The sequence below is a fragment of the Aphis gossypii genome, unplaced genomic scaffold, assembly GCF_020184175.1.
Source record: "Aphis gossypii isolate Hap1 unplaced genomic scaffold, ASM2018417v2 Contig00709, whole genome shotgun sequence".
NCBI classification, from domain to species: domain Eukaryota; kingdom Metazoa; phylum Arthropoda; class Insecta; order Hemiptera; family Aphididae; genus Aphis; species Aphis gossypii.
In genome coordinates, this window is record NW_026083241.1 from 1,005 (window position 1) to 11,989 (window position 10,985).

Genomic DNA, 10,985 nt, shown 5'->3' on the forward strand with positions numbered 1-10,985 from the left:
TGGTGATGTACAACTTCCGCGTGTGAGTACAGTAGGCGAGACCTCGGCTGACGTTACAGTTGACGGTGTTGTCGCGTCTGACCATTCTATCTTGGTGGTCGCGGATCGCGCGATTCCGGTTATTAGGTGGGGTAATTGGGCGTACGTGGCTCGAGCTACCTCATATTGGTTACTATAATCGTGGCGACGAGTTGGTAATCGAATCCAACAGTGTGATAGATGTTGATGTTCTCAGCGTAACAACTAATAAACCGTATACGGTGTGCTTGTCTGGGGATGACGCAAACGATCTGGTCAAGGAATCCATAGAGTTGGGTGACATTACAGTAGCAACGGATGCCACGGAGATTCAACGAAATGACCTGCTTAAATTGCTCAACGACTACCGGGCGGCGTTTGCCAAAAACATATTTGAGCTAGGTTGTACCAATGTCGTGCAAATGGACATCATAGAAAAATCTGGCAGCACGCCTGTCTGTGCGAAGCCCTATCGAACCTCGCCGTCGGACCTTCTGATTATAGCGGATATAATTCGTAAGTGGAGTAAAGCTGGTCTGGTCACCGATTCCACCTCGCCGTATGCGAGTCCGGTCCTCTTAGTTAACAAGTCCAATAACGAGAAACGTCTGTGTGTGGATTATCGCCGCCTGAATGACCAAACTGACACACCACCATACCCGATACCGGACATTGACTCCCAATTGACAAGTTTGGCAGATGCGAACATGTTTACTACACTCGATTTGTCTCATGGTTTTCTGCAAATACCGTTAACACCTGAATCGAAAGACAAGACCGCTTTTATAACGGAAGATACGATAGCCAAGTTCGAGCGTATGCCCTTCGGGCTAAAAGGCGCTCCGGGTACTTTCCAGAAATTGATGTCGGTAATTTTCAAAGATCTGAAGCTAGCAGGTATTGTTAACACATACCTAGACGATATAATCATACCATCGCGGGATTGGGCTCATATGATGGAAGGTTTGGAGCAAGTGTTGATGGTGTTAACGAAAGCGAACCTCACGTTAAAGCCTTCCAAGTGCGTTTTTGGCGCCCGTGAGTTAGATTACCTAGGTTTCCGAATATCTAAACAGGTAATAAAACCAGGACGTAAGGTGGAGGCAATCGCCACTTTCCCGCCACCCTGTGACGTTCACGAATTACGACGCTTTCTAGGTCTAGCCGGCTATTTCCGGCGATTCATTGTGAATTATGCTGAGCTAGCCGATCCGTTGACTCGACTAACAGCAAAAGATGTGCCGTATAAATGGTGTACTGAACAGACGACAGCATTCGAAGAATTGAAACGGCGTCTGTGTGCCGATCCAGTTGTACAAATGTATGATCCTAAATCCCCTGTCACCGAGTTACACACGGATGCAAGTAGTCATGCACTGTCAGGCATACTGCTACAAGGACCAACGTCGACAGATCTACATATGGTCTATGCTGTCAGTAAGAAAACAACCATTCCAGAATCCAAATACCATTCCAGCCGACTTGAGTTGCTCGCCATGATTTGGTCTCTCAACCGCCTACGCTCCTACTTACTAGGTATTAGTTTCACAATTAGGACGGATTGCCAAGCGCTAGTATATTTGAATCTCCACAAAACTACTAAGCCACAAATTGCGCGTTGGTATGAAGTTCTACAGGAGTTTGATTTTGTAATAAAGTATCGTCCGAGCACACGAATGGGGCATGTAGATGCACTAAGTCGGGTTGTTCTTGTTGAGGACGAACCTAGTTCTGTTGACGTGGAAATTTCTGAAAGGATCGACGTATTCACTGCAATGACCAAACAAGAAGCAGTACGTATAATGCAAGCCACCGACCCGCACGTGAGGAGCTTGATCGAGACACAAAAAGATAATCCCAGACGTTCCAACAGCCTGAGTGAGTATGAAGTAATAGACGGTATTTTGTATAAGCAGTACAACGGGCGATCGTTGTTAGTGGTTCCGAAATGTATGAGGAAAGGTGTAGTGATAGAAGCTCACGATTATGGTGGTCACTTTTCGGTGGATCGTACTGTTGCACGTATTGTCGCTGACTACTGGTTCGCCGGTATGAGGCGTTATGTGAAACATCATATTTCAATGTGTGTTGATTGTCTAGTTCACAAGAAACCAGCTGGCCGTAGACCAGGCGAGCTGCATCCAATACCGCCGGGTGTACGTCCATTCCAGGTCATACACATTGACCACCTGGGCCCGTTTGAGATCACTCCGTCAAAGAATCAGTACTTATTGGTGGTCATCGACAACTTAACAAAGTATGTGCAACTTTATCCATGCAGGTCAACCAATACTGCTGCTGTTCTGCGCAGTATGGAGAAGTTTTGTGCAGAACGAGGAATACCTGACCGTATCATATCTGATCATGGTACATGTTTTACTGCACATGCATTTGAGGCCTTTTGTCAGAAGAATGGTATACGTCACACACTTAATTCAACCCGTCACCCCCAAGCGAACGGGCAGGTAGAGCGAACAAATCGAACAATTATACCGTTATTAAGTGTTTCAGCAAAGAATCATAGCGACTGGGATTCACATCTAAGACATATCGAAAATATGCTAAACACTGCGCCGAATAAATCAACTACCAAAACGCCGTTCGAGACCCTACATGGATACCTACCACGATTCAAAAACAACGTATTCTCATCCGTGAGTCTGACGAAGAATGATTGGCAAGACCCTAAAGTGTTACAGTCACAGGTGAGACGTGAAATTGTTGAAGCACAGGAGAAAATGAAATTGAAGTTTGACCAAAAACGTTGCCTTGGAGTAAAATATGAAGTAGGCGAAGTGGTGCTGATGCAGAAACAACCAGATCCATACATATCGTCCAAGTTACAACGCAAGTATCGGAATAGACCCTTACAAATAATTGAAGTATTGCCAAGTGACACTTACAGAGTGGCTGAGTTGTCAGGCCAGGGTCGGATGATATATGCAACCACTGCCCATGTATCACAGTTGAAATCATGGAAGTTGTTGGATGCAGACCAGGACGGAGATGAAGACCAGGACGGAGAGACAGACCAGGACGGAGAGGTAGACCAAGACGGAGAGGCAGACCAGGACGGGGATGCAGATAATGAAGAGGCCTGTCAGTCAGTTCACTCTCACGACACTAACAAAGCAGTATCAATTCAAACTGTGTTCCAACCAGCTAAAGAGGTAGACCACGGAATCATTCCCCGTTCAAGACTTCGTAAACCACCCAATTACCTTAGGGATTACTATTGTTAAACACCCTATCCACTTAACTTAAGTTAGGGCCGTGTATAAAAAAAATGTTTTTTTTTTCTTTTTTTGGTTTGGTTTTGTTATGTTCCTAATACATAAGTGATACTCTGATCACAGTCATCTATTTAATTTCTCAAGACTGAGTTTTTTTAATTATTTATGCTTATAATTTTCGGTCAGACAGGAGACTAAATTCAAAATAAGTCATATTATACAGTTGAGTTCCTATCGAATAATTCAATAAATATTAAGTTTTTTTTTGCTCTGAACTATATGTCTTATGGTACTACACAAGACAAAGTAGTTGTTAAATATTATCAAATATTTGTTCTTTGAAGGAGGAAATATTATTATTAAGTCTAAGAGCCTATAAAAAAATATATATATTTTTGTTTTTTTTTCCCTTATAAACTATATATTATAACTAATTTGTTAAATGTAGTACGTTTCATAAATTGTTTGTCTACTGTTCAGAGCAGAATGGTTTGTTCAGTATTTTGTTATTTTAATTATGTTAAATTTATGTATAAATTGTTCGTAAAATTTTGTTATACTAATGACGGGTTATTATTATTATATTCCTATTATGTTTTTTTTGAATTTACTTGAAATTGTAAGATTGCAGGGAGTATGGCCCGAGGGCGGTCCATAAGTCAGGACGGTCGAATGTTAGCAACTTGGCTACACTGTCTTCGCCGTTCTGGTGGGATCTGCCCGATGACCTACCCTCAGTCATGTTACCGTCGTTGCAACCGACGTTTGTGTTGTTCGGTAATGACCCGCCGTTTCTTTTTTACATTTATATCAATAAACGTTTCACTAACTGTTAGTTGCTTTGTTTAATCATTATTTTTAACCACCCAACATATTGTTACTTAATAGTACCTATACCTATTTGTTTATGTATGTGTGTGTATGATATTAATATATTATTATTAAATAATAGAATGAAAGTAGTATGCTATCAACACTATCATCTTCTTTAAAACCGGTAAAAATGCAGAATAAAAAAAGAAAAAATGATACTGAACCAAAAGTTAAAATGACTAAGGCTGGAAAGGTAATAATTTGTATTGTATTATTTTTTAAATATTACACACACACACACACACACACACACACCACACACACAACACACACACACACACACCACACATTTCATTTTAAATATAAATATTTATGAATGTATAGCAGCGAACAGAATCAATAGAGACGTACAAGGATGCCTTAGCTAGTGTAATTTCGAAAGGAAATATTGAAGATAACGTTTCTAACTCAATAACATTGACGGAAGGAAATTACACGTATACGATTCGGTGTCCAGTAGCGCCAAAATGCGATGACTACTACGTCATTCAACATTATAAAACTAGTGTTATAAAGGACATTCCGTCACTTGAAAGGTAAAAACCATAATAAAAAAAACCAATGATTAAATCATGAACTATAGTTAAACAACAGCGATACAATCATTTATTGATCACCAGATTATTTTTTAATTTGACCGTTACCTATTATTATTCAACACAAATAAATTATTAAATTCTAATTAAAATAATAAGATTGAGGATTTTATCGTTGATATTTAACTATAACATGATTAAATAATAAAACATATTACGAATATTATTAAATAATGATTTTTTATAATAGATGGAAACATTCTGAAGCTAGTGTAAAGTTGTACACTAGCAATACCTTTCCTGCTGACAACGAAATATCAATAAAATAAATGAACTAATTCGCACAATTTTAAATCGATGTTCATCGGATCCGAAACGGAAGATTGTGAAAAACAGTAAAAATAAAAAAATGCAAATATATTATTTTGTAAAAATTTTTTATTGGTAGTACCTATAAATTATGATATTTAATAAAATTATTAAAATTGATAAAATTAATTAATCTTATTCTTTTACTATAATATTGAAATCAATTCTTAGAGTAATTATAACAATTATAATGGTATAAAGTTCAATACAAATTTTATTTTAAATCGACATTATATCATATAATATCATATCTGATAGTGAATTATTGTGGAATTGAAGTATTTCATATATAAAACAAGAATCATCGTTCTGTATACAACACATGCTCAGACATTGATGTCTGCTCTAATTAATGAATATACGGTATCAAAAGTTGACTGATATGAAACCAACTTTTTCTGCTTTTCTACAATATGTGAATCGATACATTGTTGTAATTGTTTTAAACGATGTAAATCAGTATATGATAAGGTAATAAAATGATCATTAACATGCAATTTAATAGTTAACTGATTTAAATTGACTGAATAATATATGTTATCAGTTATTTTCACAAGTTTACAATTAGTATGTAGATTATTAGTTATTGAACTATAATTGCTATCACACATTAGTGTACACCACTGAAGTAAATCGAAGGTTAACAATTTTTTAGTAACATTACATTCTAGTATTACAATAACAGAAATCGTTTTATTAACCAAAAATCCAACCGTTACACTTTTCTTGTTAAAAGGTCTAATACTGAATATTGATTTTGCGACAACAATTGATGGATTCATATTGTATGACGACGTGATCTTTTTGATATAGACGATTTCTGATGATAATTTTTAAAAACGAATAGAAATAAATGTAATAACTGAAATAAACGTAAAACACAGATGTTATTTACACATATATGATCGTTACAACACATATTTAAACTAAGTGTATTACTTGTACATGTATGGTTATATACTAAACTGATCACATTAAAAAAAATTGAAGTGAACGTGAAATCAAATCAAATAACGTGTGGAAGGGGAATTACTTACCGATCTGTCGAACCCGAAACTGCAATTTTTTTAAATCTAATATATTTAATTATAATTAGACGCGTTATCTACTTGACAACAAGTTCACGAGGTAAAATCAAATATTAACACATTTAAGTTGATTAATTCAATATTTATTTTGAAATACAAATAAATTATAAAAGTAATAAGAAGCATCAAAGTAAACTAACAAGTAATATCATTTGATTTAGACTTACAATCACAAACATGGCTAGCTTTTACATATTCGTTTTTACATTTCTATAAATTCATTTCCTTTACATAGTAATACAAATATACATTTAGGATTCCATTTTGCGTGTTCGACCCATGGTATATCATCGTTTGACCATTTTTGTAAGACAAGTCCACAGAAAAAACATTCAACTATATCACCTACACCGGTATATTTTAAACCAGATTCAGCTAACGAATATTTATTTTGACATGAAGTAGATGGATATGAGTTATATGTTTTTAATCTTGACATAAATGTGGTATAATCTGAATGTACTGGATATGAATTATTTCTTACTAAATAAACTAAAGATGGAAAATCGTTGGAAAATTTCTGTAAATTCATGGTTACAATAAAGCTTAAGATAAATACTTTAAAAAAACAAATCAATAAGCTAATTTACCAGAGAAATAATAAAAAAAATATAACAAGACTTAATTAAGATGTATATCAAGATAAATACTTAAAAAAAACAAATCAATAAGCTAATTTACCAGAGAAATAATAAAAAAATATAACAAGACTTAATTAAGATGTATATCAAGATAAATACTTAAAAAAACAAATCAATAAGCTAATTTATCAGAGAAATAATAAAAAAATATAACACGACTTAATTGTTCAACCGCTAGTAACAAACTAAATGTTTTAAATTAAACACGAATAGAAATAAATGTAATAACTGAAATAAACGTGAAACACAGATGCTATTTACACAGATATGATCGTTTCAACGCATATTTATAAACTAAGTATATTACTTGTGCATGTATAGTTATATACTAAACTGATTATATTAAAAAAATTGAAAAGCATGTGAAATCAAATCAAATAACGTGGAAGGGAGAATTACTTACCTAGGTTTTTTTCAGAAAAACCATGGGGCGTCTGACTCCATTTTACAGCGGGAATTTCTTACACTGCAAGGGGACAATACCTCCTCAAACTTTTTTCATCTCCGCTGAAAAATGGAGCCAGACGCCCCATATTTATACTAAGAAATGGTTAGAAAAACCATGGGGCGTCTGGCTCCATTTTACAGCGGGAATTTCTTACACTGCAAGGGGACCATACCCCCTCAAACTTTTTTCATCTCCGCTGAAAAATGGAGCCAGACGCCCCATATTTATACTACTGACCTATGAATCCAGTTTTTCTTTTTGAATTGATTACTAGTGTACCATCTTCAAATTTTAATTGAGCAACATATATTTTAAATTTTTCATAAAATGCTTCATATCTTTTGAGATTACCTTCAGTAATTGCTCCATTAAAAGGTGTATTTGATAATTTTTTACGAGCATTAAGAATATCAAATGCATTGTTAAACATTAAACAAAACTCAGCAGTTGCATTGCATCCATCAAATGACGAATCCTTTGTTTTGGTAAAAAGCGGAGCATCTGAAACACAAGTACTTAGTACTTGAGCAGCTAAACGTACATTCATTTTATGATTTCCATATTAAATATGTTTAGAAGTTACCTAATTTTGTACCAGCCCTAAGACCTTCTTCTTTTTCTTTTTCATATAATTTTGATATATACTGATACTCCCATTTGATCATTTCGTTTTTACCATTTATAATAATATTTTTGTCGCCCAAAGTATTTCGAATGAGTTTAATCATATGCGCTGGATCATAGAAAGCAAATACTTTTTCTTTTGTGATAGGGTTCAAAAAAAAAGGTTTTGAATTTGCTAGTTCAAAACAAGCTCCTAATGAAGTGCACATAGATGTGTTTACATATGTTCCATCAAATGTTACTGAACTTATATTCGCTCCAGTTTCCGAAATCAGTTCTATGGCCTTTGTTAAAAGATTTCCTCGTTCTGCTCCTGTCATTCCATCAGGCATCAATCAAGAAGTATACTATGGGTAATTTCCAGTAGTCATTCAGGCCAACCACTAGATAAACAAGTGCATTTCTAGCAAGTGGAAGATCATCTACATCATCTGTATGTTTTCCAGTACCCAAATCAATGTAGGTATCCAAAAACGTTATTTTGGGTGTCTACTTCTATATGCTTCTTGATGCACATCTCATCTACAGTAAGGTTGCAATAAACAGGACCAGCATCGCATTTATCTTTTAACACAACAAATACTTCATGTGTAAATCCTGGTTTACCATTGACAACTGTATACCATTTACGCAACGTTCGAGGATGAGGTAACATGTTTTTAAATATTTTTCGTACGTATGTGTACGCTCGTGGTGAATAGTATTGAAGGGTTACTGCAAATTTTCTGAACTCTGGGCAAAACTTTCTTTTCTTGCCATTTAAAATATCTTTAACAATATTTTCTAATACATCTGACCACAAGGCCTAAAATATATAATAGAATATAAATATTTTAACAGTTATTACCAATATTTATTTAAATATTATCTAATTTGTAAGTAATTCAGATATTTAAAAAAAAAATTAATAATAAATGCTGTAATATTAATTAACAACTATAGTAATAACTAATAGGTATAGGAATTAACTATTGATAAAATAAAGACTTGTTTGTCGACATATATTTTATTTATTTTAACTATACAAGTAAAAAATGTTTTAAGCTTGCCTGTGCGGTCACACTTACATCAGACAAGTGTAGACATTGTTGCGTGCCAGTATCAGATTTGAATCCAAATGTTTAATTTGAATGAAAGTTAAACTTAATAACGAAATATGTCTTTATTGCATATAAATAAAATACATGTAACAAACAAAATAAGTGGCTGAGTGTCGTGAAAGTCCTCAGTTGTTGATAGCTTTGGTACATCTGCCGTTGCTGGTCTTCGGGCTCCCTTATATATTGTGGTGCGTCTCTTGTCTACGTCGAGTTGCCGCCTTCTGGGTGAAAAACAGGTGTCCTTGTAGTTGTTGTTGCAATTCGGACATGAATTGAGAATGTGCAATAACATCTCAAATGCATCATTAGTGCACTGTAATTATTGGTGCGCTTACTATCCCGACACGTGTCATGGTCATAGTAGCATCCGCATTACCCTCGACAAGAGGCATGGTCATACTAACTTAGCCTTGATATTTCGTAGATATCTTATAGATATATCGTAGCCCATAACACCTCCCCACAAAAAAAAAGGTTTATGTCTGCAAGACAGAACTCTTTACAATTTTTTCTTTAATACACTCAGTTACACTTACAATTTCAGTTTTACATTGGTAACTTAATAATAATGTTAGTTATATCAAATTTAAATCAATTAAGAATATAATATAAAGTATGTTAGTATAGTATATATTATTAATATATATATATTTTTTAGATTCTGAACGGAGTGATGAATGTATTGATTTTACAATGATGTGTGTTTTTTTTGTGTTTGTCGACAACATTTGGAGCAGTAAAAATGCTTCGAGTTTTGACTTCAGCCATTCTTTGAAAAGGAAATTGAATCTAGTTGGTACTTTGGGGGGCCAAAGTTAAAAATTTACAATATTTTTTAAATGAATCGTTAAAAACCCTAAAAAAATGAGGGTAAAACGGGATTTTTTACGCAAAACCAGTTTTCGTCAAAATCGAATTTTTATTTTCCAATAACTCAAAAACAAATCGATTTAAATATTTGAATTTTTCATCAAATGTTTATATTAGCGTTCTCCATACACAGTTAAATTTTCAAAGAATTTTGACTTTTTTTGAACTATTTATAGACAATTGAAAAATTCAATTTTACTAAGTATTTTTTTTTTTAAATAACGATAAAAATTTTTTGGCTGACCAGAAAATCTTGAAAAATTAATACAAGGTTTCTTATAAGTTGTTCTTGAAGTGATAAAAAAAAATCCAAAATTGTTAGTCACAATTTTTTTTTATAATTGCTTAAAGTTCGAATTTATGTCAAAATTGCCAAAGTTTGCAAGTAATTTTGTGGTTGGAAAATCGTAAATATAAATTTTTCTTCAATTATCTGTAAAAAAAACTACCGGATTCAGACAAAACATTTTTATGAGTGTTTGAAATTTAAATTTTTACAAAACCGCGTTAAATAACGGTTTAGCCTCAAACGATTTTTGATATTTGTTATCATTCAAATAGTATAAGTCGTAAATACTTAAAAAATTTACCAGTTATTTAGATTGTCATTTTCTTTTTTTGATTTGATTTTCAAAATATTTTGATTTTTTTTGAGATATTTATAGACATGAAATTTTCAATTTTCCTAAGAATTTTTTTTTGAATTGTCGATAAAATTTTTTTGGCGAGGTCAAAATATTTGAAAAATTAATACAAAGTTCCTCATAAGTTATTCTTATAGCCGTAAAAAAAAATTATAAGAATACATAGGCTCAATTTTTTTTATTAGCATTTGAAGTTCAAATTTTGACAAAAACTCGTCAAAATCATGAATATTTGCAAATTATTTTGTAGTTCAAAATTCATAAAATTGTTTATATTTATATCTAACGTTAAATATTTAGACTGACAAATCATCTCTGTTCAGAATCGTTTTTCGTATACAATGATACCTATCATTGCATTCAAATTACTCTAGTCCGATGTCCACCCCACCCCCTAATGTACAGCAGAGCGGTACCCACTAAATCTTCCCCTTGATTAATACAATTAAAATAATAAAATAAATTCGTGAATAATTAATTAATATTACACACGAATGTTACGTTCTATCCACATACCAAATTAAATAACTGAATAACTGAA

At 33.5% G+C, this 10,985-nt stretch overlaps 1 protein-coding gene across 2 annotated transcripts; it reads left to right on the forward strand.

Annotated features, from left to right (window-relative positions):
* Window positions 1–4,179: 4,179 nt before the first annotated feature.
* On the forward strand, window positions 4,180–5,040 carry LOC126555099 (uncharacterized). Of its 2 annotated transcripts, none has more exons than XM_050210063.1 (3): window positions 4,180–4,317; window positions 4,452–4,660; window positions 4,911–5,040. In XM_050210063.1, exons 1-3 carry the CDS (start codon window positions 4,216–4,218, stop codon window positions 4,987–4,989), a joined length of 390 nt encoding a protein of 129 aa, XP_050066020.1. In that variant the 5' UTR covers window positions 4,180–4,215; the 3' UTR covers window positions 4,990–5,040. The 2 variants fall into 2 exon arrangements, with proteins under 2 accessions (XP_050066020.1, XP_050066019.1); XM_050210062.1 differs by having other exon boundaries at window positions 4,181–4,317; window positions 4,449–4,660.
* The last annotated feature ends 5,945 nt before the right edge of the window (window positions 5,041–10,985 follow it).

Coding starts and splice junctions, on each gene's coding strand:
- LOC126555099 (XM_050210062.1), top strand. CDS start 4,216: ATGCTATCAACACTATCATCTTCTTTAAAACCGGTAAAAATGCAGAAT. Junction 4,318..4,448: donor AAATGACTAAGGCTGGAAAG/GTAATAATTTGT, acceptor ATGAATGTATAG/CAGCGAACAGAATCAATAGA. Junction 4,661..4,910: donor GACATTCCGTCACTTGAAAG/GTAAAAACCATA, acceptor TTTTTATAATAG/ATGGAAACATTCTGAAGCTA.